We start from the raw sequence: 27,204 nt of genomic DNA on the forward strand, positions 1-27,204 counted from the left end.
GGGGACAACGCAGAATCCCCCACCCTCTCGATATGGTCAATCTTTTGCGACCGTTTTCGAGCGTGTCACTTGACCAACCAACCGTATGAGATATGGTTGTGAGAAAAAAAAAAGGGTTCGGTAAGTCCTACTATTTACCTTTTCTTTCCCAACCCCATCTCGTCGTCATATATGATGAGCATTTGGTAAAAGGTCGGACTGCTCAAATGCCACTTCTGGTTCTGGATTTTATATCCACTGGAAATAGATAGCGACTCCTGCCTCTTCTCGGCGGAGGGTCGCGTCCTTTGTCTTCATTCATCTATCGCATGAGGAAAGTGCGCCCGCCCTCGTGTAGGCCTCCAGTGTTCCTTGATGCATGTCAATGTCAATGGACACAAGCCGAGGGGAATCATCTTCCCCTACACCACTTTCTGGAGCGCTGCCTTGCAAAATCTTCCCATGAAGCTGCGCCAAAGGCCGTGGTGTACAACCTTCCTATCCATCGTCACTTCCAGTCGGGTGCAGATGACGGAGCCGCTGTGGTGAGCAGTGTGACGATCAAAACGAAACTGAAAAGATCTGAGACGATCATATCAAAAAAGTGACCTTTTTTTCTTCTACTCTCATTGTCTTTAGTTACTAAAGCACTCTGCTACTATACAGACAACAGACCTCCTCTACAACTTGGACAAGGAGGGGGGACACCTTGGTTGCCTCGACTCTACCTAGTAAGCCATATCTTCGTCTCATTGTCACCGGATCATGCTAAAGTTCCTAGATCGTAGTCGATGGTAAATCACCCAAGCCTTCATAAACTACCATCGTCGACTACTTGCTCGAGGCAGACCCTCAGTACAAAGGAGGTCGTCATCGTCATCACTATGCTTGTTAATCAAGGCCTATCGTAACGTAAACATGTCGTCAATGCTATTGGCAATGCAAGACGACGACCATGATAACCTCATGGGTCCCCCCAGTATGCTTAGTAATCCGTCTGCTCAGCAAGCAGCAGGGCAAGAAAAATCCCTGGCCACTCGAAAGCTTCTTTCTACCAAAAATGTAGCCAGAAAAGGCGTTTCCACGTCCCGAGCTAGCGCATGGAAAGCGAAACACGGCTATCCGGCGGCAGAATTCACCCTGCCAGATATCTCGAAATTATCAACCTCATTGCCGACTACAAACGGCCATCTTTTACACCGTCCGCTGAACCAAAGAGATGTGGATCAGGGAAGGGAACCTGAAGTTGTCCAGAGGCAAATCTACACAACCAATTTTGATCAAACTAGTGTTTCACCCAGTCGGCCATTTCAGCAATACAAACACGCACAAGCTTCGTCTGAGCCGTTGCGAAATCATGGCACAGAACACACTCTAGCACTAAACGGTCGACAAGTAGGGTCTTTTGTGCAGGTCTCCCCAGCTCGGGAGCCGGCTGTAAAGATGGGTGGCTCCTCTAAACGGCGCCGCAGTGACAAATCGTCGCCAGATGAGCCACATGAAGATTCCAACTTGGGCTATTCTTCCTCTGGGAGAACTTTGCAGGGGCTCAATGCACCACCACTTCACCGTCAGAATCCGCTCAACTCAGAAGCAATATCAGCTCAGCCAGAAATTCGGCAGGCTGCGCAACCTAACAACCTCACAGAAACGGATCCGCCTCCACATCATTCAGCCTGGTTAGCGGCCTGGAGGGAAAGGCAAAAACAAGAATCACCTCACCAAGTTTTGCCCACAAAGTCTAGAAAAAAGCAGACGCCACTGCCTTACAAACCGCCGACTTCTACAAAAACCTTCATTGACTTGACATTATCCGATGATGACGATGATATGGAGGCCTCGGCATCGTCCAAACCGGCGTCTGAAATGTCGTTTGTTCAGCTACCAAACGAGGAACCAATAATGTCGTCTAAAACATCATCCGCAACACCCTGTTCAACCACAGGACATGATGTTGATATGCTGAGACAAGGCCAGATGACCATCGCCCAGAAAGGGGTTTCTTACAATGAGAGGCCTAGTATCGATCTTGGACAGAGAAATGGACTTGGTGCTCGTCAAACCGCTGCATCGTCGCCAATCCCTTTTGCCTCGAACAACACGCCCCGTGGCGATTTTGTCAGACCGCAGGCAGTATTGCAGACACAAATCACTCGAGCAGACCATTCCCATGTTCCTCCGGTCCTGTATGATATCGATATGACAACACGACCTGCCGTGTCCAAAAAAGCACGACGATCTGCATTAAGGTTCAATACGTTTTTACGTAAACCCGAGTACACGCTGGACGAAGCAATCTACGGCTTGGCAAATGGTCCCAACCGCCCGGCCTCGTCTTCTTTTGATCAGCCTACTTTCAATCAGCAAATATACCAAAAGCCGCTTGAACCCAATCCAGACACGCGATGTGCCCACTTTGATCCACGGATTCACTGGACGTGGGAACGTTCTCCAGAGTGGTACGAGAAAAAGATGGCAGAAGTGTCCACTAGAGGCAACAAGAAGTCTCCATCGCGATTTGGTCAAGGAATAGCGAGCCTTCGGCGGCGCTTGGAGAAACAAAAGCAGGCGCCTCGTCAGGAATTCCCGGACAGAGTACTTCAAAATCCTCAATGGCTGGCCGCTGCACAGGCGCTGAAGCAAATGGCGGCACTTGCTTCGAAAAAGAAAGCAATAAGCCCGATATTGCTGGATGAGATGGAGTTTGTGTTTGTTCGTGGTCAACACCATAGCTACGAATGATAAAATACATTCAAATACATGTCAGGCTTGTGTCTATCTAATCACTTGTGAAATGTGACCTTGGGGGAGCGGAAACTCTTGTTTTTTTTTTTTTTTTTTTTTTAAAACATTTTAATGCACCAGCTGAGATGGTATTTATTAAATATGCACTCTGACCGGACTGGACGGTGCGGGGAAACGCTTGATCACACCATGATCGTACCATTCAACGTTGCCTGCAGCGTGACAGCCCAATAGCATTGGGGTATATACAATCCTTTGGTTACATTATAGGGAAGCTCGCCATTCATATAATTCACCCCGCATTAAAGCTGCCGCATGCAGAGTTGTATGCATACCCCGTGAAGCGTTTAGCCAGGGGTCCCATTCGACTGATATGTGGGCAAATTCCCCGGAATGGGCAATCAGGGTACTACATCTGACACTTGGAGCGGTCGCCAGGAGCCGGAAACAAATAAGGAAACACGCAAGCCAAAGCCACGGTCATCCAAGAGAGGGGTTGTTCGACTGGTCGACTGCTATAAGACGGATATCAAGGCCTCGGTTGGCCGCGCTCGTGCCTGTTTGTGCTATGCCTGTTTCCCAAACTCCATCGTTGAACGAAGACGATCCTCCGGAATAATCAAAGTCCAGACACAGCCAGCAGGAACTCCCGCATTGACGCCGAGACTTGTCGCTATTTTTTTAACTCTGGTTATCTTATATCCAACTTATCGCTGCTGCCGCTCGAGGAAAATTTATCAAAAATGAACACGCAACTCCTCAACGCCGGACGCCGGGTGTTGCTGCAGTCCCGACCCATGTTCCGCCCAACTGCCTCGAGACGATATGCTAGTGATTATAGCCGGGTTACCAAGCAGGTCACTGGTACTCTTGCGCTGTGAGTTGTTATATTCCCTTCAAGGGGTGGCAATATGAAAAACACAAGACGAAGAACATAATGAGCTGGTTTTGGTTGAAGTTGGATGTTCTTTGTACAAGGCTGTTGTATTTGATGGGCTTGTTTTGACAGGCTCTCCCATTAGAAATGTATACGTGCTAATCTCGGCCCTGCGGTTGATTTTCTCAGCTACTTCCCAGTCTCTTTCGCCGCGTTTGGATGGCCGCTTCCTGTATACTATCTCGTCGACTTGTTTGGAATCTGAGCAAGCATGATTTTTTTGCATTTACTCGGGGAATCGCATCATGCGTTGATAGTAACGATGGCACATCATACCTAACGTTGCTTGATCCGAAGTGAGTCAAGAGGAGCGGCAAGAGAATGGACATTTTGCATATTGAAGGTGGTGAAACAATTGGTCTTGGAACAACCTGTCATCTGAGTCGCCTGTTGGTCTCGCCTCCACTATGAGACTGCTCTTTTGAATCTGCATAGCAGCATGGGGCTGCTCTGTTACACGTGTACGAAGTAGAAACTTGCTAGAACGAACAAAGCATGATGCAAGCTTTGCAAAATTAATGAGTGTCTGGATGCACCAGAACACCAACTCGTCTAGTATAAAATAGTTTCTCCAAGCTTTAGTTGATTTATTTGGAATAATTGTTTCCTCACCTTGAGTGTTCATCCCATTTGGAACGAGCATACAGAGTACCTACTTCATATTGGGGAAGGAAGACAGAAAAAAAAAGGGTCCGTGTTCTTTGGCCGGGAGATCCCTTCCAATTGGACAAAGCTAGAAACTCCCCCACAATTTACAATCTGCCCGCCCAATGAGAGACTAGTGCCCGCCGAACACGTCTAGCCAGTCCAGACGCCCTCCAATCCCCTGCATGAGCTCCTGATTGAGCATTTGGGAAAGGGCCAACGCGTCTTTGGATTGAGTCGGGTCGTTGGAATTCCACAGCTACGTTAGGCTGCGGGTTGATGCCAAAACACAATCTCCAGTCAACCAAAGAGCGATTCAATTCTCCTCTGCCCCTGGCTTCCACGTCGGCAACGCACGATACCAACTTTCTTGGACTTGCGACGACCGTGCCATTGATTTGGCCATCAACAGTCACCAGAGTTCCTCGACGTGAACACCGCTAGTTACAAACCCAAGGCTACCTCAGCGCCAAAATTGTCTCCCAGAACAACCAGCTAGATTACAGTCTGGGACGACAGAAGTAGAGGCGGAGCAACTGGCCAAAAGGCAGCCAGAGAGGAGGTGGAGCTTCAACAATGACAGACACGCTGCACAACGCCCCTATCGTGCTCGACAATGGGTCGGGCACCATCAGAGCTGGCTTTGCCGGTGACGACTTACCGAAATGCTACTTTCCGTCCTTTGTTGGCCGACCGAAACATCTGAGGGTCCTGGCTGGAGCTCTGGAGGGCGAGGTATTTATTGGACAAAAGGCCGCCTCGGAGCTGAGAGGCTTGCTCAAGATCAGATATCCACTGGAGCATGGCATTGTCACAGATTGGGACGACATGGAGAAGATATGGGAGTATGTCTACAGTGAGGGGCTAAAGACCATGAGCGAAGAGGTAAGAGATCTTTGTCAAATCTGCTCCTTGGCCGAATTGGCCTTTTCTGACTGGTTTCTAGCACCCGGTCCTTCTCACCGAACCCCCACTCAATCCTCGCGTGAACCGAGACACGGCCGCCCAGATCCTTTTTGAGACGTTCAATGTGCCAGCCCTCTATACCTCTATACAAGCCGTCCTATCGTTATATGCGTCGGGTAGGACAACGGGTTGTGTGCTGGACTCTGGCGATGGTGTCTCTCATGCTGTACCTGTATACGAAGGTTTCGCGATTCCCTCCGCCATGCGGCGTATCGATGTTGCCGGTCGGGATATTACCGAGTATATGCAGACACTACTACGGAAAAGCGGCTACGTCTTCCACACTTCGGCCGAGAAGGAAGTCGTGCGCAACATCAAGGAGACTTTGTCATATGTTGCTCTCAACCCAAAGCAAGAAGAGAAGGATTGGGCCTCTACGAAACTCGACCAAGGAAAATCGGCAGACTACACCTTGCCTGATGGACAAAAGCTGAGAATTGGCCAGGAGCGCTTCCGCGCGCCTGAGATTCTGTTCGACCCCGAAATTATTGGACTGGAGTATCCCGGCGTACAACAGATCGTGACAGATTCGATTGCCCGGACAGATTTGGACCTGCGTAAAGCTCTCTACAGCAATATTGTGCTTAGCGGAGGCAGCACGCTCACGAAAGGTTTCGGTGATCGCTTGATCAGCGAGGTGAGGAAGTTGGCGGTCAAGGATATGAAGATCAAGATCTTTGCGCCACCAGAGAGAAAATACTCGACCTGGATAGGAGGCAGTATTTTGGCTGGTCTCAGCACGTTCAGAAAGGTATGTCGCCTCTGCGCCAAATCTTTCCCACAAATTTTCCTAGTCAACTTACCAATACTAATCGTAACATGACAGATGTGGGTCAGTATCGATGACTGGCATGAGAACCCCGATATCATTCACACCAAATTGACATAATAGACGAAGCGTATTTGTTGCAGGCTGCGTCAATGGGAGCCACTAATTATGAACCTAGAAGGACTCTACCATGTAATATCCCGTGGAGCTTGTATCACAGAGATGCGTTCCTCAACCATGCCAATGTAATGTAGTATTGGTGACGGGACGTCCCGAGATCTGGCAGGCGCTATTCCTTAAGGGGGTTCAGCTCATGCGGTTGAGGCCGTGCTGGGCGTTTGCAGCATAGTCATATATGTAGAGGAAATGATACCCAGGAGTTGTTGTTCATGTCGAAATAGTGTTGTTTGAAACAAACCAATTCGTGACTGGGCAGGAATCTATATAAAGATCCCTGACGCGTCAATTACGTAGGTTTCATCATGTGAATAGAGTAGTACGAGTGTTTCTTTGATTTCAGTGATTTCTGGGAGTAGGCACTTTGTGGTCTAAGAGCAGAATGGCGTCGTCTTGGCATTGTTTTGTTCGGCTGCGAGATGTCAAGATCGTATCGCCGAGCTCATCCGAATAGAAACGACATGGATCTCGAATAACCTTACGACAACTTTCCCCACATGGCCACATGCATCTGCCGAATCTGCCTCTCTCCTGCATGGAATTTCTGGGGTACTGACAAAGACTGCGTAAGCTCAAGTCCTTGCTTTAATTGCGTTTGTTTTGAGGTACCTGATTGTTTGCCGTCTTGCCATGCGAGGGCAACCGTTTCTGTTTCCGGTACCGGAAAACACAGCCAGCCTCGATCGGGCCTGGAATAGGGATTTAAGATGCAAGTTAGACATGCCAAGACCAAGCATTGCGTTGCCGACTGCTTGGCATTATATCTTGTTAATATCTTGGAGGCTGAGTATTCATAGGCAGTAGATTTGTGGCCGAGATCTAATCTGATCTCTCCTAATGCAAGGTAAACGTGCCCAGTGTGGGTAGAGCTTTTGAGATTATATATGAGTACAAGTGTCTACCAGCTTATTCATTCTGACATTCGTTCCTACTTGGAAACCAATCTCAGGAAGTTTCCTTTATTCAGTCATTCCCGATAACTAACCACCTCTCCTTCTCTCCTTGTTTTGGTGGCAATGAACACGTTCTTGTCGTTGTCGCTCCTGGCGACGGCAGCACTTGGCTCGTGCCAAAATGCTTCTGCCACTGCTGCTGCTACTGCCACGACTGGCGATCTTCCGACGGTCACTCTCGACTATAGCACCATCCAGGCTGTCGGTGGAAACACGACCGTAGGATACTACAAGTACCAGAACATTCGCTTCGCCGCCGTGCCTACCGGCGACCTTCGTTGGGCCGCTCCCCAGTGGCCGCCTCAGGAGACCGAAGTCAACACGGGCAGTCTCGCAGATGCCGATGTAGCCTGTTCCTCTTCCGAAGACTGCCTCTACCTCGATGTTTGGGCTCCGGCGGACGCTGTGGGTCGGGATTTGCCCGTGGTGGTGTGGACGTACGGAGGAGGTTTCACTGGCGGATCCAAGGCCGAAAACACACCCGAGGGACTGTTCGATCTCAGCACCGACTTCGTCTTTGTCTCGTACAACTACCGTCTGGGTCTGACCGGCCTCGCCAACGGTCCTACTTACAACCACCAAGGAGGTATCGCCAACACGGCCATCTGGGACGTGAGCCACGCCTTTGAGTGGGTTCAAAAGTACATTAGCAACTTTGGTGGAAATCCAAGCGACGTGACTGCCATCGGCTTCTCGGCCGGTGCCTCCCAGGTGTTGTTCCAGATGACGCGATTCGCGGGCCGTGCTGAGCAGCTCTTCCACAAAGCCTACGTCATGTCCCCAGGCTTCGTCCCGGGCGCCGGTCATCACCAGGCCGAGATGTTCTGGCAGAACGTGTCTACCGCCGTCGGCTGCACGGGTGGTGATATTACCTGCATGCGCGCCGTGGACTTTGACACCTTGACCGACGCCGCCAGCACGGTCCAGTCCAACTACTCGTACCAGTTCCAGCCGCGCGTGGACGGCCTCATCATTGCCGACACGTACGAGGCGCAATTCTACCAGGGCCGCTTCAACTTTACTGGCCCGGTGGTGGCGACGCACGAGCAGCACGAGGCCAATGGCCAGGCGTACTCGGGCGTCGACACGGACGACGACGTGGCCGCCGAGCTGCGCCTCTTCTTCCCAGCCGTTGCCGACGACGTTGTCGACCAGCTCCTGGCCTACTACCCCGCCGACGACTACGAGAGTCCCGGCCTGCGCTTCTCGGACATGAAGCAGCACTTTGACCTGACGGCCCACAACCTGGCGCTCACCAATGCCATGAAGAACCAGACCTGGAACGCCATGGTTGCTCTCGACAGCGCTACTCACGGTGTAAGTATACAGTATCAACTGCCTTCCCCTCTTGATCCAATCCAAGGAGACTTCAGTGCTGACTTTTTCCCTCTTTCTTAGACCGATCAATCCTACTACTGGTATAGCACCTATACTCTGGACACTTCCTCATCCGACGACAGCACCACCACCACCACCAGCAGCGCCGCCGTCAGCGACGTTGCCACGGCCACATCAGCCGCGCCCTCGGCAACGGGCACCTCGGCGGGCAACTCGACCTCGGGAGGTCCCGGCGGCAGCAGCAGCGGTGGCATGGGCGGAGGCAGCTCGAGCGTCAATGCCACCATTGCCGTCACCATGCAAAAGTACCTGCTGTCCTTTATCCTCAACGGCGACCCCAATGCGCAGTGGGCCGACGACAAGCTCTACTGGCCTCGCTACAATGAGTCCGAGGTTGGTACCGAGCTCGTCTTCAACACCACCATGTACACGCAGGACGACGACCTGGCCATTGAAAAGGTGGTTTACTGGAACAAGGCTCTCTGGTACTAGGAGGGCTTCATGATTGGCGGGATTCTTATATCAAGTGTAAGAATCTCACAAGAGCTTTTTCGTGAAAGTGCACACGGAGAACCTGGAGGGATAGCCCGCGACTAAAATTACTGTATATATTGGATTACTATACATATAAAAAGCCTTATGATTTTTGTGAATTCGCGTCGAATCGAGGTTCTAGTTCGTGAGTGACGTCGCGATGCTACCCTTGTAATGAAGAATACGGAGAACAACAAGAAGAAGATTCTCGGATATGGATGGGCCCAAGAATTCCAAGTCTCCCTTCTAGAAGCAGCGAAGCCGAATGCATGGCATGTACGTGGTACTTGTAGATACGTACCGTTTTGCCGGCTGGACCGCAAATATGCGAGCAATGCAAAAAAATAGTACAGAGTAGGCCCCATCCTTATTTCCCTTTATTGATCCGTGCAGATTTTCTATTTTACCCCGTACTTTGAGGCTCAGTGGTGGGCTTTTGGTTATGAAATCACTCAAAATGGGGTAGAAAGAAAGGGGGGAAGAGTCCGCTCGTGCACAGGAGGGGTGGGAACTGGCGGGGGAAAACAGAATTGATTCACATTATTGCTGGAGAAAGTTGACGGGATGGGGAAGTCATGAGACTTGATTTATTTTTCCCCCCTTGGTAGTGTTGGCTAGCTTTCTAGAGAACGAAAGTACCTTGGTGAAGAGAGTCTTTTTTTTTTTTTTTTTTTTTTTTTCGCGAGACTTGAAGTTGTACTATGTAGTAGGCGATGGGTGGCTTTGTTGGAAACATGGTCGCAGTCGGATACACGTAGACGTATATAAAGAAAAGCGGAGAAGTCACCATCCAACTGCCATCTCTGCATGGGACGATCATACGATTGCCCGTATGATCTCGCAGTCAATTGGCCATATACTCGTATAATCGATGGCTTAGGAATCAAGGAACATGTATGATATTTCACCGAATGCAAGGGATGAGGGATTTTGATTTAGATTCATTCAATTCCAACTCTGTAGTTACTGAGTAAGATCCACCTAAACCGACCATTCTGCAAAGTCCAATACAATAGGGACTTGTACAAGATAGTCATATGAAATAAAAACCAATCGCTTGCTATGTTGGGGGTATATCCGCATCGTCTCGCCAGACCAAAAAAATTTCACCAGAAACAAACGCCCGCTTGTCAAATGCCTTTTTTGGTTATGCTTTCCCATTTCAATATATCCCCTGGAATCTGCCAGCCAGGGGCGACACGATCGTGTACCATGTATAAATTCACCGCTCGCTGTTGAAAATCGAGATAAACCGATGATGTCGCTTTGGTTCGAAAATTTGTGTCGTGGGTTTGTAATACCGTCCTATTCACTTGACTCCGTTTGCTCTGAGGCCCCGTAGGTCACCTTTCGTCGCCCCTTTTTTGTTGTGCTTTGTTTTGATAATCCAATACGCCGTGCTGATGAGAGAAGAGAGAAGATTTGTGTGAAATGAAAGATGAAAATTGGTGCCGTAGATCTCTCAAGAGACGTGTTCATGGGTTGGGTCCCTTGGAGCTGATGCTGGTCAGGCGCTTCAGGAATCCCGATCGCACGCTGCTGGTGCTGCCAGAGCTGCTGCCGCTGTGCTGGCTGCTAGCATCGCTGGACTTGCGCTGGCTCGAAGAAGTCTTGCTGTCCTTGGCAATGTTTCCCCAGCCGCCCCTGGCGCCGAGGACCTTGGTTGAGCTGTCCTCAATGTGGCTCTGCAGCTTGTACTGCTCATCGAATGAGACGGGAGGGAGGTCCGAAGCAGAGTGAAGGTTGGCGAAACCACCTCTTCCAGTACGAATCTTCCTGTCGGTGCTGGGGGGCATCGGCTTGCTGACTGAGGGAACACCAGTGGCCGGTGTGGTCAAGGGCGCGCGGACGTGGTTGGCATATCCTCCTCTGCCCACCCGCACAAGAGATCCTTGGGCCACGGTGGGGTGGGGCTCAGTCACAGTGAATGATGACATGGCTAATATTGTTTTTGTTGTTGTTAATGTGATTGTTGGTGGTGTTTTGGTGGTTGTTTGGTTGGAGTAAGATCTGATATAAGACAGGAACACAGGACCTGGCCTAAAGACTTTTGAGTTTACCGGATGCTTATATTATGAAACGTGGGAATTATGAGGTTCACTGGAATTGTGTGGCCTGGAAACGAGGGGAGGGCTTAATATAAGCATCGTGACATGAACGGACATTGCTTTTGTTACGATGTGTCATGGTAATACATGGTTCTGGGAGTCATTTGCTAGAAGCTCCAAGCTGACCTGATCCAACCGCCCGGGCACAAGTCCGACAGAAGAAATTAGTGAGACTTGTGCCAGTACGTAGCTACGTACCCAGTCAAAATAGGAACATATGACGCGAGTTGAAAGGAAAATTTTGTGACGACGGTCACGAAACAAAGAAGAAAAGGGGGGCCCCTGTAGTGTACGGTCTAGGTGAGTTCCGACGACCAAAAAATCTGGGGAAGGCTTGCAAGCTTTGCAGCGCTCAGCAGCCGGCTATGAGTTGGCCGGCATGGAAGTGCCTATTTTGGTCAGGAAGGGGGCCTCGAAGGAGTCGTGACAGTACATAGAATGGTCGGTTCAGGGCTTGTCGGTGCCGCGGATGGGAAAATTTGCAGGCCAGGATGGACGGATTTCTCATCCTTGGCAGATCCGACCTCGTAAGGCGCTTTGCAGTTAACGGCATCGTAGCGAAATCTGGGGTAGCGCGTGATGGGTCGGGTGGCTACTATTAGGTAACAAAACCATGCCGAACCAAATTGCGTTTGAAGCGCCCGTCATGAGGCCATGGCCATATCCAATAGACGATATTTTCTGTACCTAAAAGTTACCCCATCGTTCGCTTCTCCATTGCGCCATGTGCTGGCTTTGACTGGCTTTTGGCTGGGCGGAAGAAGCTCAGAGCCAGGTACAAGGTCGGCTGTGATCCAATAGCTGAAGCGGCCAGGGCGGGTGATTGGCTCGGATTCCACGAAGGGGCAGGCTTCTGGCTTTTGCAATGACCAAGCCAGAGAAATTTACCATGGAAGCTTTTTCTGTGTGCGTGGAACAAAAAAAGCGGTAGACGGCAGAGTGCCTTGCTTTGACTCCTGAGTTCCAAGCAAAAGGTCTCGACCAACATGCACTCAACATGCCAAATCAAATGCTTGCTCAGCGGCACATGTGGCCTGGTGACACAACAGGTCTGCACGATGAACGTCTCCGCGGAATTGGAACTCAGCGGTGTTTCAGGCTTGGCTTTACGCATCAAGCCATCATAGTAAGCTGGAGTTGTGACCTACACACCAAATGATTGACCTTGATGGCAGATGGGCGTTACGAGTCGTACCAGTCTTGGTTTTTCCCCTTCTTCTTTGATTCTGGTCACACCGAAACCAAAACAAGGACAACTAAAGAGCTTTTTTTCTTCTTCTCCATCTGTTGCCCCTCCAGTGCTTGGCGCCAAACATCCTGTAGCTCGTCTGGCCTTGCCCCTTGGAGTAAGGTGTCACCCTGAGTTGATCTCCCGTCCATGGACAAGGGCCCGAAAATTTGGGTGTCTCGGCTTCTAGTGTACAACCAAGACTCGTTATTAAAATACAGGGTTGTAACGATTTACTAGGGTATAACGATCAGCATCCGTACAAATGAAAATTTGTTAGCAAAATAGTGATAAAATACATAGAATTTGGGCTATTGTGATATACGATAATATCCCAGGAAATTTTGTATATATATCGTTATAAATGCGGGTGGGTTTCGTGGTTTTTATGGGGCAAAATCGCTATTCCGAGGTGTTTTAGGAGGGTCACCATAGAAAATTAACCAATTGAGAGCTAGAGAACTAGGGTCTTCCGAGAATCCCCACTCTTTTTATAAGGATTTCGCTGTGTAACGATAATATGCTCTGCAAATATATTATCGTTATAACTAGTTATGGCTGTACATGGCTTCGCGAGCAGCTTCAAAGGGCCGAAGCCAGCCGCGGTCCACTGGAGACTCAATAGAGAAAAAAAAAAGTTTTCCCTTCCCAAAAAGAACGTCTAGAATTGCGCAGAATTAATGCTGTCGGTCATTGAGGTGCAGTGTAAAATTTTAGGGTTCCGCATGTTCGCCGGGCGCCGAAACAAGAATTGTCAATGACTCAGCATGTGCATCAAGAGTTAACAGCGCTTCGTTTGGCTGGAAATGCTGAAAGTTGGCTTGTGTGCTGCCGGACCGCAGCGGCGCTGAGATCCAACAGTTCAGCCCCCGTGGCAGCTGGGCTGCTTCCGCTGGCGGATAGGTTCCAACTGACGAGGCAACCAGGAGACCCAAAGCTGTACTAGGCTCACATACTATGAGTATGATCATGAGGTATTGCTATGCTTTCCTCAACCACGAAACAAGCGGCTTTGATCGGCCAATTGGTTGTATGATTCTTTGCATTACTTTGATCTTGGCTTGGTTCTTCCAATAAGTCGATGCTGCACTGCCGAGACTGCTTCACCTGTTGAGATGATCGTTGCAATAGTGGAACCGTTTTTCACTAGCTGTCGATTCCGATTCCAGTTTTTTTTTTTTTTTCTCTTTCTCTTTCTCTTCTCTCCCTGTTCCGGGATCAGGCAACGAGGTCATGTTCATGATTATGAAATCATCATTGAAGGTGGAGACCAGAAAGCGGACTCAAAAGAAAAAAAAAAAAAGTAGTATACAACCCATGTGCTCAAAATTGTTGGTCATGGATCAATTAGGTGCTATCACGTGGTTCTCGCGATCTCCGTAGCAACATATCGCGACACGAGAGACTAAAAATTGCAAATCTGCCTGCTGACACATCATGAGGAATCAGTCAGCCACGTACTGTGTATTGGTATGCAAAGGCGGTATGGGCTGGGTATAGCTTCATCAGCTTGTATTGATCCCAGTATACTCCCACATGTGACCGGTATTTACCTACCTAGTGGTCGGGCATCCGCTAGCCAAGGTGCCAAACAGACACATCTACCATGCCCTAAACGACAACATTGTAAAACGGCATACTAGCCATTTTCGGCGTACACTTCAGGAACCATTTCGCCTGTAGTCAGTCACTTGACTTGTTTTCATTTCTAGACTCTCAAGTATGGCTAAAGATCTGTGACAAGTGCATCCGCCTCAGCTCGGTTCCTTCTCGTACGCTCTGGACCTGCCAAGGTTAGCTCACCGTACATTGAGAATCAACCAATTGGTCTTCAAAGTATTTTTCATCATGAAAAGATCAATTGAGCGCTATCTGCAGCTGGTAGCTGCTCCAAGATGCTGCATGTCCACGAGTGTATAGCTGAAACTTCAGGTGACCTATCGAGCACCAGTATTCAACCTTCATTCGTCTAGTTGGAATGTTGGACAACGACTTTGCCTCTAGTGCGACCCGACTTGATTCTTTCAATGGCCTTGGGTGCATTCTGATAGTCAATTGTCTCCTCGATCACAGGTTTGACCTTGCCTTCCTTCATCAACTTTCCAATCTGGACATAATCATCGTGATTGACCTTCATCATCATGAACTGCCAGCTCCGGCTTCCTCCGCCCAAGAACGAGGGAAGAATTGCTCGCGAAGCCATGGACTTCATTGACCCGAGTGACATTTCACCGCCGACCTGCATGAACTTTCCACTGGGCACGAGATAGTGGTCTGCCGCCTTGAAAAGATCACTTGGGGATCCCACATTGTCGACCACATGGTTGAAGATCTGACCTCTGGATTTCAATACCTCACTCACATTCTCTTTGGTATAATCGATCACGTCGTCGGCCCCAAGTCCCTTGACCAGCTCGACGTTCTTGCTAGAACAGCTCGTGGTGACATGGCAGCCGACAGCCTTTGCCATCTGGATTCCAAAGGTGCCGGTACCTCCGGATCCACCATTGATGAAGACCTTGTCGCCAGACTTGACGTGCGGAACAATGCTCTGGTACGCCGTCAGGCCCGCAGTGCCGACACAGCTGGCATCTGCCTCGCTGACGCCGTCTGGCAGGCTGGCGATGTTTTCCGGCTTGACGACTATATACTCTGCAAAGGTGCCGTACTGCTGAGGAGCGACGTTGCCAAAAACTTTCTCGCCGACACGGAATGCATCGGCAGATTTAATGCCTTCACCGACCTCGGCGATTGTGCCGGCAAAGTCACCGCCCGGCGCGGCCGGCATTGCGACCATGAACCGGGCCAACATGCCCAATTCAGGGATCTTCAAAACAAATGTGAGTGCTTGGAATTGGAGCTTCAGATCGTCCCCGATAGAAGACTGGAAACGCTCAAATGGGAAAAGAAAGCTGCCAACCTACCTTGTAGTCAACCGGGTTTACCGAGGTGCTGTGGACCTTGACCAGTATTTGGTCCTTGGCCACAGGCTTGACTGTAGCCTCGGAGAGCTTCAAGTTCTTCTCAAGTCCTCCTGCGACAGAACTATACAGCCATGCTCGCATGGTCTTTGGCTCGTCTTTGCCAGCCATAGTGTCAATGAGAGCCTGCCCCGCTATGAGTTTGCGAGTGAGTTCGAAGGGGATTCGTGGACTGGCCCAAGAAATGTTGCTGCAATTGCCTTCTGATGCTTGGATGGCTGATTTCTGTGTTGTATAATTTACTCAACAGTTCCGAACATTCTATCTGTAATGTTGCCTGGGCTGGAGGGCAGAATGCAATCTATTGTGTGGAAGCTCTACTAGGTAGTTGGGTAGAGCTTGAAGTGCTGGTCTCGAGATGCGTGAATGACGTCATGAAATGCTCCGTGCAACTCAATCGAGAATGAACAACTCGTGTTTCATTTTTGAACCAAATTCTGAAGCACTACGCTGCCAGCTGCCAAAAAGTCTAATGGCGTGGTACCTACTTGCAATGCAAACAATTTATTTTGCACTTTATTTCAACAAGATCTGTCGACAACCAGGTGTAGGTACATTATTCTTAACTCAGTGTCAAATGCATGTTGACTTTAGCCACGTATGGTGGAGATACCAGCAAGGGTTCCAACCAGCTTTGAGCGAATGTGTTATACCACTTATACCACACCAATTACAAGGGAAGTTTGGTGGCCTTGAGTTAAGAGGTGAGATTATATGTATTGAAAATATCCTACAAAAAAGAAGAATATAAAATCCAAGCGCCTTTTTAACATTCAAATCCAATTGGGTCGACCACGTTACTACATTTGTAGTCATCCACCACGGTATCGTCCGAAGTCTTGGTCAAGTCGATATCCGTAAACTCAATTGCATCACACCCACCAGCATCCTCGCTACACTGCAAATTGCCCACATACTTACCGGCGATATCACCGGTGATGTTGTCAAAGGTAATGTTGCCAATGTGAAAGAGCGAGCTATTGCAGTCGGGGGAACCGCCCGAATATGATGTACACTGACCGACATTAACTGCGAAACTTCGTACTCGGTTCAAGGTGAGATCCTGAATCGTGACATTTTTAAGATCTGTAAGGAGGAATATCAGCCATTGCGGCTAGATTCGGGCATCACAAACATTGCGCTACTTACATCCTAGCCCACCGCCACCTCCATTGGGCGGATAGTTGACTCGATCGCCAGTCCACGTCTTGACATTGACGGCAAAGTTGGTATTGATCATACTGACGTTGCGCACCGTGACGTTTTCAATCGTCTCAAATGCCCCAACGTACTGACCAATACTGCCCAGGGCGAAGCCTTGTCCTCTTCTAAAGACGCTGTCCTCGAGTAAAACATTGGTGGAGTTGGCCTTGAGGCTGATGGCGTCGTCGCCATTATCGACGAGCCACCGCCGCAGGACAATATTGTCGGAAAACAGCGTGTCGAGTCCATCCGTGTTGCGCGCCGGATTTCCACTGTGGCTGGTCGAGTTGACGTATATATCTTCCATCAACACATTGTTCGAGTGTATAATGGTCATTGTCCTGTAATCATTTTTTAATGGCTACCGGGTAATCTATCCCAAATGTGACGCGGCTTACCACATTTGGCTCTGAACGAAATTCAGTCTTTTAAAGGAAGAGTCGGAAGCACCCCAAATGGTCAAGCCCATCGGCCTTTCTAATGTACATTGTCAGAGAAATGGTTCAGGTGCATCAGACTCAGGGGCTTACTTGGATAATTGGATTCGCCCTTGACAAGGTCATACCACTGTGAGGGTCAGTACGGCGAGAGCTGGTCTACATTGGCAGACTGTGTACTTACAACCTGCCCATTCCCGTCAAATGTGCCCGAGCCGTATCCATTGACATTAATGTTTTGACCGCCCAGAAACCACACGGTCGATTGGTTCTGGTAGCCAATGGGCATGGAATGGTCAAGCCAATAGCTTGTATCATTACTCCACTACATAAAATAATGGTCGTCAACTTTGGTACGGAAAAGGGTTCAAACGAATCTCGCTTGCAACATACAAGTAGATAGCCATAAATGTCAATATCGACATTTGACAATGTGGTTGTGTTCAAAGGACTATTGATGTAGTAGGTGGTATTCTGAAAGACTATGCGAGCATTGCTTTGACATTCGGTAAAGGCGTCGCGAATGGCGGGAGCGTCATCAGACCCATCTCCATTGGCCTCAATGGTACAGGTGTAAACCCGTTTATCGGCGGTGATCGAGGGTGCTGCACTGGCGGCTGATGCGAGACAGGCGAGTCCTGCTACGCAAGCGACCAAGCGAAGATTCGGCAACATCATGATTAAGAGACTCGCTTACTACAAGTCAATTAGGAAAACACATGGTACCTTGCCAACATTACCGTAGCGCATAGACTATGAGCATATTTATAACTTCATTTCAAAGACTTTTACTTAAGTGTCAATTGAGACCGAGATCTCCATGATATTATCCTAGATGCTGTTCGTCGTCTGCTGAAAGAATATTCTACAAGTTCCGCTACCCCGGATCATACAATCAAGTTGCGTAATCAATGCAGGTACCACACAATATAAGGTGCGGCTACACTGCATTGCCCCCACCTTTAACGAAGCCTATGGGCAATAAAGGGGCGCGAGGATCGCCGATTGTGGTAAGTATAGGATTCCACCAATAGAACTTATGCTTGTTTCGTATATACTCTTGGCGCTTAGAATATGCCCTGCGCCGTCGACCAGATCTTGGTAGGTAATCTTCTGTGCCACCATCCTTTGGAAAAAATTTAGAAAAAGATTGGCATGTGGCTGAACCGAGGGCAAAAGACCCATGTGCAGATCGTGCCAGCACTCAGATCGTGTCAGCACTGAAAGATGGTGGACATGATGGCGCCAGGGGTTTGGAAAAGGCCATCCCCAATGAGCCGCATCGACAGGTACGCCCCAGAAATCTGAATCAGTGGAAAATTCAATAGCAATCACAGCAAATGCGAACGAGTATTCATCAATCAATGGAGAGAAAAGATTTTCATGCAAAGGAATGTGATTATGACTATGTAAACACTTATGTACGGAGGGTAGAGACTATATACAGTCGGAGTAGGAGATATGAACCAGTAAACAGGCATTGAAAAGCAGCATGCAGCCTCCTCAGCAACAACTTTCTCCTCCATTCGTGGTGCAGCAACTTGTCGAGTTCGTGTCTTGAAAAGAAGCTGCGCCAGAATCAACTATGGACAATTGAATCGAACCGAACCAATAGAGGCCTGGTATCCAAGGATAGACCCGGCAAGAAGAATATGCATCAATATGTACTAGTAAAGAAGGGAAGAAGGGAAGCGATCATGTTCAAGGTCGAATTGGGGGTGCCGGAACACCCCAAAAGGCGAGGCGACTTTAGATGCCCGAGTCATCCTGCTCCCAGACTTGGCCGGGAATGTAGTCGTTCCAGTTGGTGCACGTCTGACCACCATTGTCGGTGGCAGTGTCCCAGACGCCAATGGCACCGCTGGTCAGAATGTTACCGGGGGACTCGACAAACTGCATGGCGAGACCCTCGCTGGCGTGCCAGGCAATGTGGCAGTGGACGATCCAGGCGCCGGGGTTGTCGAGCTGGAAGGCAATGGCCAGGTAGCCCTTGGCCGGCAGCACCGCGACGTCACGGCGGGGAGGGTTGACCGTGTTGAAGGTCGAGGTCGTGCCGTCAAACTGCAAGTTGGGTTCCTGAGCCAGGATGAAAAAGTCGTCTAGTGAGGAAAGACAATGTTAGCTTCTATTCCAGTCATGGACCCGTGACAGGACGAAAATGGGGTATACTCACGACCGTGAAGATGGATGGGGTGGTTAATTCCAATAATGGTCTGCGATGAATCGATGACGAGGACGACCCACTGGTCGGCTTCGAAGCCTTGGCCGACTTGGACAACGTTTTGCTCGGCGGCGTAGGAAGAGTTGCCGTCGTGGACCTGCTTCAGAGTTGGGTTGTTCCAGTCGAGGTACAGAGTGCTGTCGTTCAGGGTCCAGGTGAGATAGCCCTTGATGCTGGTGCTGAAGCCAAGATCCTCGGTCACGATCTCAAGGTTTGCATCAGTCACGTCGACGCCAACAACGGGGACCAGAGTAGTAGAGTTCTGATCATAGCAGGTGTCCTGGACTCCAATGGTGTCCGAGGTCGTGGGGTCCGAGGTGCTGGTCGAGTCATAGCGGAGGATACCAGTGGAGTCGCCCGAGGCGTCGCCATTGTTACCAATGTTGGCACACTGCACATTCCAACCGCCACGAATCCAGTAGTCACCGGGAGTAGCGTTGGCCTCGACAATGATATCGTAGCGCTGGCCAATGTGGACTTGAATGTGATCCGTCTCAAAAGGCACAATTGGGACCAGGTCGGTGGAGATGACGGTAAAGGTGTGGCCATCAATGTGGAAGTCAAAGACACCGTCAATGGCGTTGTTGAGCAGACGGACACGGTACTTCTTGCCAGCTTCGACAACCATCTCATACTTGGAGCCGGTCACAACTCCATCAGAGGAGTTGAAAGTGTTGGTTCCGTTGAGAAGAGTGTTGTCGAGAGTGAATGGGGTGCCAGGAGATCGTCCCCACAAGGTAAAGGCATTAGTATGGGACCAGTCCGACAGGAATAGGACACCGAGATCTTCGTCGTAGTCAGATGAAGCTGGGCCATTGATGATCATGGGCCCAAAGAGACCCTCGGCGTACTGAAGCGTAAAGTGACTGTGGTACCAGGTGCTACCATACTGAGTCACCTGGAAGTCGTATGTCATGCTATCGCCAGGGGCAATTGGGCACTGAGTGACACCAGGAACACCATCCATCAAGGAAGAGTTGAGTTGACGAATACCATGCCAGTGGATGGTTGTGCCATTGTCAGGAAGGTTGTTCGTGACATGCACAATCAGGTTGTCACCCCAATCAGCCGTGATGAGAGGGCCAGGAACCGTGCCGTTGAATGTCATGCAGGTACGGTTCACACCATCTGGAGCACAGGGGGCTGACTCGATGGAGAGCCAATACTCGCGGGTCACGCCAGTATCAGGTGTCACGGTGTAAAAGTCCGTGTTGATGTCGAAGCCATTGCTCCAGCAGCTTCGTGAAGAAGCCGAGTTCTCGCAGACGGTCTGACGAGGCTCAAGACTGAGACCAAGATCGTCCGGAGTGGGAAAGGCAAGGCCGTATGCCGTGGCAGGGAGCAGGAAGGCAGCTACGCCTGAGAAAAACCCGACCATTTCAAACAAAGATTAGGAATCAATGAGTGAGTTGAAGTTCAAGTAAAGAATGTATCGGTTGAAAGCCAACCAGAAAGAAGGTGAGAAGAAAGAGTGACGAAGGAGGCAGTTGAAGAGATGAGGCTGCTGTTGTTGTCTGAGATGTAGATAGAATCCTCCAAAACTATCGGCGATACCTATGATCTTTATACTTTTCAGAGGCCATGAAGTCCATACCTGATGAAGATGAGCCTGCCTGGGCTCTTCGGCAAGCGGACCGACTTCGCCATTGCAATACTTCACGATACTGGTGCAAGAGAAAGGAATAGGAAGCATTCTTGGTGGTCACCAACGTCCACGTCCATCGAGTCAACCTAGCCCCTGACCAGGGACGCGTACGTTGCTCCCAATTATTGACTCTTCTCCCTGCACGGAGATAGAGTCATCCTGACAAACCTTTTACTCTCAAGTCCCAATAAGGCATATCAGGCGATGACTATACTGGTCGGTCAGATGTGGCGTTCGTGTGACTAGGCGACAGTGTGCCTGTTTCTATGCAAGGACGTTGGGCGAAACAGTTCTCGGCCAGCCTCGGGATGCATCCCCGAGAGTAGAAGCAAATCAGATGCCATCGTTGCCTAGGAGTTAAGCTTGTCTCTTGGCTTTTTGGATTATGAGGAGGAACCGTGCAGTCTGACAAAGAAATAAACGACGAGGATGTCATGCATTAGTTTTCTTTGCTACCTCTGAACGGACCACTTCCCAACATGCGTGAATGCATTACCTTTGCCTCAATGGTGACACATAATAGGGGGAATGAAATCCAGAAGAGATGACATAAGAAATACTAGGAGCTGAAAAAGAAAAGTTCCTGAGCCGTAAATCCTTCGACTCTGTCAAGTTAGGTTGAGAAAGCCACCAGATTGAGATTTTAGCCACCCCCCTTACAAAAAAAAGACTACGTACAGAGATATCAGCTTCTTACTGTTCAGCAACAAGTGCACCGCCTCGGAACTTCTTCCGAGTATCTCTCCTCACATATCGGATTTAATTGGCAGCTTTGGTCTTGTGGCTTCGGCTCCGACAAAAGACTCTACTCGCTTATGAAATGCAATGTGACGGTATCAGGACATTGAATTTTAAAAAAACTGGCTGGGAAGCAAAAGGCGACTGGGCGACGCAGGTACCGCAAATAGCCATATAATAAAGCATACGGCTCAAGCCGAAGTTGCATTAAGCTCAGCCAATAGTTGTTCCCTGATGTTTCGTGTCTCCTCTTGGCAAGAAAAGCGCTTCTGCATCAATATCTGCGGACCCCTGGGTATTTGGTAATCGTGTTCCGCGCGGCAGTCTGCTTACGAAGAAGACATCATGGATTGAGCTTGAGAGTAAGGTTCTCGGTTCACAGCAACCGGGGATTGTCGCAGGGGGGTTTGGGTCGTATCGATTGATTCGATTCTGCGTAACGAGAATAGTTTCCCTATAATCTGGATTCCGCCAAGACGTGCGTGGGCGGTGGGCTCGGATCGCGCGCCAATCACCGCACATTGCACATGCGTTGAAACCGTCTTCCCTATCCCAGGCCCAGGAGCCTCAGGTAAGACAATGATGCACTATTCGTTCAGATAGCAGCCGGCCAATCCGCGATGCAGACTCGGTCATGTTTATTGGTTGCTTACACCCTCCCACCCAGCGCTCCCCAAGGAGTGCGGCATGAATATTGACCGAGCCGTGAGCCGTCCTTGGCAAAAAATAAAGCTTGATCAGGAATAAGTTGGAGTAAAACCCCAGATTCAGCCCTGGGCCAATTTTTCCTATTCCAATTTTCTTGGCTGCAAAATAAACAGTTTGTCAGCGGGCGATTCGGGCAAGGGAAACAAGCGAACAGGGCCCAAATGGCAGCGCGTTGCATCCTCGAAAACCAGGTCGGCGGCCGCCTTGATCTTTTGTCGCAAGGTTACCCAGCTTGTTGTTGGGATACCATGACCAAGTTTCCAGACCAACGGGGTTAACCTTAAAAAAATTTATAGTGCTCCTCGGTATAAATGCGTAGGGATGTAGATTAAGTGTATATTAGACAGCGCAGAGCCGCCCGATAGAACTAGAGAACAATGCGACGTTGGTAAGGTTTCGTTTCATTTTTCCTGGAAACAAGCCACCACGTGAGTTGCGGTGCGCCATGTACGCCATGTTGGTATGAACGCTGTCTGTCTTGTTATTGGGGCACTGCCGGGCAAGCGAGAACGAACGCGTAAGCCCAACAACAAACTATACGGGGCTGCATCGCTTACAGGGCAACTCTCCGGTTGGTCGTGGGTGAGGTTGCATCGCTGACAAGCGGAGGGTTCGTGCGGCTGCGTCGTTAAAATACATAGTAGTGTGTCTAGCTGCTAGCCATCACGTTCATCAGTACTCGTAGTAGCAGTAGTATACTACATACCAAGGAGGCTACGTTGCGGCTACTCATAGGCGAATGTACCTGCATTACAGTAGTACAGGATGGAGATGAGGAGAGCGGCGCTTTAGGCGAGCGCCCAAAGTGCTACACCTTTACCAAGCAAACCCTGTCGCGCCCTTCCCTCCTCGCCCAAAAAGCTGTGGCTGAATCATCCAGGTTTATCTTCGATAGCTAACAAGAACCCAGAATAAAATTCCCTTCTCTCTCTCTTTCGACGGCCCCCTCCTCCTCCTCCTCCCCCCCTGTGTGCGGCAACGAAAGCGAAGCTGCTTGCATTTCTTACCGCCATGTGCTCTCACCGGCGACTCGCTCAATCCTTCCTGCGTGTTGGATGCCCATCACGTTCAGCTGCAGCCTAAAATTTGCGATACGAGATCTTGCATTCCTTTGCGCCCGATTCTGGCCATATCATGAATAGGAGGGATCCTCGTGCTAAAAATGGCTTGCATGAATAGCCAGGTACCTGTCTACATAGTATGTTTTGTTTGCCCTATCGATATATCCATCGACTCGAAGGTGTCGCCTTGAAGTGCTGCTTGAAGTGCTGCTTGAACTATGGTCACAATGGTCTCAAAAGGGCAATGTCGCGCGACATTCATGTATGTCCAACTGGACCGCTTAGTTGCGGTGAACAATAGCGGGCATCAACCTCTTTTCCGTGCTTTGCCCACTCGACTTTGAAAATCCGACTCCACGTTTCTTTTTCTCCTTCTTCGCGAAAACGGTTGTCGTTATCAAGAAAACATCTAAATCAAGACAGACCGGATTATAACAGACGCAATATAACACAGTCTAGTCCATCTTTGTTGTAGAGTAAACGTGTCGACTAAACTCCTTCTACCGCCTGCGTACCATTGAGTGCTACCTTAGGTACCTGCCGAGCCGTTCCGAGAACCAAGCCCGCTAGGGCCCCCCCTGGGCGATATCGAACCCGCAATTTCGCAGAGGCCGGAGGCCCGACGACTCAAGAGTCAAGAGTCAAGACTTGCACTCCCAGTCGTCTCTATTTGTAAGATAAGAAATAAACGACTAGATACCCCGCGCATGATGCATCAATGAGGTGCTGTTGGATACTTGCCATGAGAAATCAAAAACATCCACCAAGCAGAAGATAGCAGCAACTAAATAACGCGTGCGATACCTTGGAAATTGCGAACGCGCAAGACAAGGTACCGCAGGTGAAGCTTCAGGAGTCCAGGGTTCGTTCCCACCTGGAGGAACACCCTGAGTCCCTGACTGCCCACGTGCTGCTAGTAATGCGGAGGACTCAAATGACAGCGTTCCCCAGTATGGAGCTGGAGCACCTGGGTAGGGATATTGACCCAGGCCTGCTGCCAGGTGACTGCTGTGACAAGTGTAAGTGGTTCTTTTGCTGTACATTCATCGGCCTTTGGGGGGTTTGCCCAGGTCGGAAGAACACCAAAGTTGTTCGTATCTCCGGATCTCTGCGCGTCCTCCCTGATGAGAATCTCTTCTTGTCACGCTCAACTGTTCAGGTACTATTCAACAACAAACTAATCTCCGTCAATCGCTTCTTTAATCGTTCCTACTATACTACTTGAAGCGACCGAATGTCCCATGCGCTACGCAAGGCTTATTAGTCATAATCTAGTGTTTAAAAGAGGCTCTAATCCCGGTTTGTATAATGGACCCGATTTGCGGCTTTCCTATTCATCTGAACATATAGCACCCGACAACCTTGTTGCAATGAACAGGCAACTCAAACAAATGGTGGCATATACCTTCGTGTTTCTTTTTGAAAGAGGGCACCTTTGAAACAAAACTTCAAAGAGAAGAGAGCGAAGGGGTCATGAATCGTGAGATGAGGATCTTGTCCCAATGATATGGGCCGCACCCACTTGTTTGGAAGGGACAAAAAAACCCTCTTCTCCACCGTGGTAGAATTCCGGCGATAGCGGGGCTACAATAGCACCGACGATCTCTTGAGATCTTCATTTCAACCCCCCAGTTGCTCGCCCTGGCCGACGGCATTCACGATTGTTTAGGTAATGTATGTCAGGGTCCATCTCCGCATAGCTTAATGTGTGCGCGTCGCGGGATAACCTCATTAGATTTTCCTTTGACGCCTAGATTTCACCTAGCGAGGTCATGATTCATCGTCCTTTGACCAAAGTCCAGTGCACACGGTAGCCTCGGATCATCTCCTACCGACCACGTTTGCTGTGTCCCATTGGTCAATTATATCTTGAACAAGCCTTATATGGGTTTTCATAGGGGCTGGTTGTGGACTCTTCTTCATATGTCCAGCGCTTGGCTGCGCCATTAAACGATGCCCGCCCCTCCGCCCCCCGTGGTGAATTGGGATCCGTGGTAGTCGTCTTGGCCGGCGGGTCTTGCTGGCTCACCGCGATCTTCAAAACTACATCTCGGCCCCCTGCCGTGGGATGCAAAGGTCCCGAGATTGAACATTACGTACCTCTGGGATCAAGACTGAGCGAATTGGGAAATAGCGGAGAATGCTTGCAAGACTTGCTGGGAATTTGTATATAGAACTCAAAGCCGAAACCTCATACAGATGTGCCATGTCTCTTTTCCCCGGATTCTCTGGCGCGCAATGTTCCGGCGATAAGTAATAGTATTGCTTTTTTAAAAACATACGTTGTCCCCCGCGGAAGTGATCACCGGTCGATCAATTGCTCGATATTGGTCCCCCTCTGACAGTACAATGAGGCTCTCACTGACGGTCGTGAATGCTCTCGTGGCTGCAGCCTTGGCCGCGCCATCACCAAGACCACGGTCGACTTTGAGGGCACGTCACGCCCGACGTACAGCACTGCGACATGGCGAATTCCGAGACTCTCCTGCCAGTTTGATCTACTCGTCGGGCTCATTGGATCTTCTTGACTCGTTGCTTTCGGCCCCTGAATCCGATTCGTCCTCTGCCGCCGCCGCTTCCGAAAGCAGTAAGAACAGTACCGTATCGCACCCTGCCACTTCCCAAAAGGCATCTACCTATGTCGACTACAACGATTCCTGGGCCGGCTCGGTGGTGACTGGTACCGGTATGACCGGCGTTTCTGGCAGTTTTGTGGTGCCAGAGCCAAAGATTCCTACCAATGGAAATCAGGTTTCAGCTCAGGAACATGTAGCTTCAGTCTGGATTGGTATGGACGGCTATGTAAGTCATGCTGCATACTTACAAGCCTATTCTCTCAAGTACTAACTCAAGTTACCATAGAACTGTGATGGAGGCCTCTGGCAAGCCGGTGTCGACGCCGGGGTGGACGCGTCGGGAACTTTCTACTACGCCTGGTACGAATGGTACCCGTCGGCCACGGTCGAGATTGACCTCGGCGGCGTCACGGCCGGCGACACCATCATCATCAACATGACCTCGGGCGGGGACTACAAGACGGGCCAGATCGTCATGGAGAATGTGAGAACCGGCCAGACGTACACCAACACCGTGTCGGATTCCGTGGCCCTTTGCAGCACTGCCATTGACTGGATCGTCGAGGACTTGATTGTTGACTCGAGCACTTACGGCCTGGCCGACTTTGGCACCGTCACTTTCAGCGATGTTCAGGGCACCAGCACCAGTGGGAGTGTCACGCTCTCGGGTGTCCACATGCTGGATATCCAAGATTCCGCCGGAACCCAATTGACATCTTCGTCAACCACTGATAACTCAGTGGTCGTGACTTATCAGTCGTAGACATATTCAAGCTAATAGTAATAATAATTATAACTAATGGTAATAGGGAAGTAGAGGAGTATTAATCATATATCGGTTCAATGTGTACAAATCTTGATTCAGATGTCGTCTGCTTGGGCCGACTCCTGGTGAAATGGCGTGTATACAGCATGGACCGATACACGACCACCAGCGAATTCCCGACTCACAGATGCAAAACTGACGCCTTCGGTGATGATCAAAGGAAGAACCTTCCCCTTCAAGCACAGACAAGCACAGACTTCCGCTTTAGCGAGATGGCTCCCTAGGCAGAATGTAGTATGGCATACAACCGTCGGCTGGTGCGTTCCGCGGCTATAGAAGAGCTAAACAAGTGACAAGTCCGCTGATTTCTTAGACATCATTGGCGCGAGGCTAGATTTGTGATGTCCGAAAAAAAAAAAAAGGAAGGAAACAAAACTGAGTAACAGAATCAACGCCTTCTGGGCAGCATTATAGATTTATTGTATTCGT

General features: G+C 49.7%; 8 protein-coding genes across 8 annotated transcripts; 4 read left to right on the plus strand and 4 right to left on the minus strand.

Annotated features, from left to right (window-relative positions):
- Positions 1-1,422: 1,422 nt before the first annotated feature.
- PFICI_06567 (uncharacterized protein) lies at positions 1,423-2,721 on the plus strand (the record flags this gene model as incomplete). The annotated part of the gene is made up of 1 exon (XM_007835148.1): positions 1,423-2,721. The coding sequence occupies one exon, from the start codon at positions 1,423-1,425 to the stop codon at positions 2,719-2,721; it is 1,299 nt and encodes a 432-aa protein (XP_007833339.1).
- Positions 2,722-4,882: 2,161 nt separating this feature from the next.
- PFICI_06568 (Actin-like protein) lies at positions 4,883-6,161 on the plus strand (the record flags this gene model as incomplete). Its single annotated transcript, XM_007835149.1, has 3 exons — positions 4,883-5,191; positions 5,253-6,023; positions 6,099-6,161. 3 exons carry the CDS (start codon positions 4,883-4,885, stop codon positions 6,159-6,161), a joined length of 1,143 nt encoding a protein of 380 aa, XP_007833340.1.
- Positions 6,162-7,234: 1,073 nt separating this feature from the next.
- PFICI_06569 (uncharacterized protein) lies at positions 7,235-9,001 on the plus strand (the record flags this gene model as incomplete). Its single annotated transcript, XM_007835150.1, has 2 exons — positions 7,235-8,488; positions 8,570-9,001. The coding sequence occupies 2 exons, from the start codon at positions 7,235-7,237 to the stop codon at positions 8,999-9,001; spliced, it is 1,686 nt and encodes a 561-aa protein (XP_007833341.1).
- A 1,517-nt stretch (positions 9,002-10,518) lies between these two features.
- PFICI_06570 (uncharacterized protein) lies at positions 10,519-10,980 on the minus strand (the record flags this gene model as incomplete). The annotated part of the gene is made up of 1 exon (XM_007835151.1): positions 10,519-10,980. The coding sequence occupies one exon, from the start codon at positions 10,978-10,980 to the stop codon at positions 10,519-10,521; it is 462 nt and encodes a 153-aa protein (XP_007833342.1).
- A 3,368-nt stretch (positions 10,981-14,348) lies between these two features.
- PFICI_06571 (uncharacterized protein) lies at positions 14,349-15,471 on the minus strand (the record flags this gene model as incomplete). Its single annotated transcript, XM_007835152.1, has 2 exons — positions 14,349-15,206; positions 15,304-15,471. 2 exons carry the CDS (start codon positions 15,469-15,471, stop codon positions 14,349-14,351), a joined length of 1,026 nt encoding a protein of 341 aa, XP_007833343.1.
- Positions 15,472-15,916: 445 nt separating this feature from the next.
- Positions 15,917-17,675, minus strand: PFICI_06572 (uncharacterized protein; the record flags this gene model as incomplete). Its single annotated transcript, XM_007835153.1, has 7 exons — positions 15,917-15,921; positions 16,282-16,446; positions 16,510-16,904; positions 16,962-17,040; positions 17,094-17,130; positions 17,185-17,325; positions 17,394-17,675. The coding sequence occupies 7 exons, from the start codon at positions 17,673-17,675 to the stop codon at positions 15,917-15,919; spliced, it is 1,104 nt and encodes a 367-aa protein (XP_007833344.1).
- Positions 17,676-18,749: 1,074 nt separating this feature from the next.
- Positions 18,750-20,599, minus strand: PFICI_06573 (Laccase-2; the record flags this gene model as incomplete). Its single annotated transcript, XM_007835154.1, has 2 exons — positions 18,750-19,099; positions 19,174-20,599. The coding sequence occupies 2 exons, from the start codon at positions 20,597-20,599 to the stop codon at positions 18,750-18,752; spliced, it is 1,776 nt and encodes a 591-aa protein (XP_007833345.1).
- A 5,123-nt stretch (positions 20,600-25,722) lies between these two features.
- PFICI_06574 (uncharacterized protein) lies at positions 25,723-26,712 on the plus strand (the record flags this gene model as incomplete). The annotated part of the gene is made up of 2 exons (XM_007835155.1): positions 25,723-26,175; positions 26,236-26,712. 2 exons carry the CDS (start codon positions 25,723-25,725, stop codon positions 26,710-26,712), a joined length of 930 nt encoding a protein of 309 aa, XP_007833346.1.
- Between the last annotated feature and the right edge of the window lie 492 nt (positions 26,713-27,204).

Source organism: Pestalotiopsis fici (genome assembly GCF_000516985.1).
Source record: "Pestalotiopsis fici W106-1 unplaced genomic scaffold PFICI_Scf_4, whole genome shotgun sequence".
NCBI lineage: Eukaryota > Fungi > Ascomycota > Sordariomycetes > Amphisphaeriales > Sporocadaceae > Pestalotiopsis > Pestalotiopsis fici.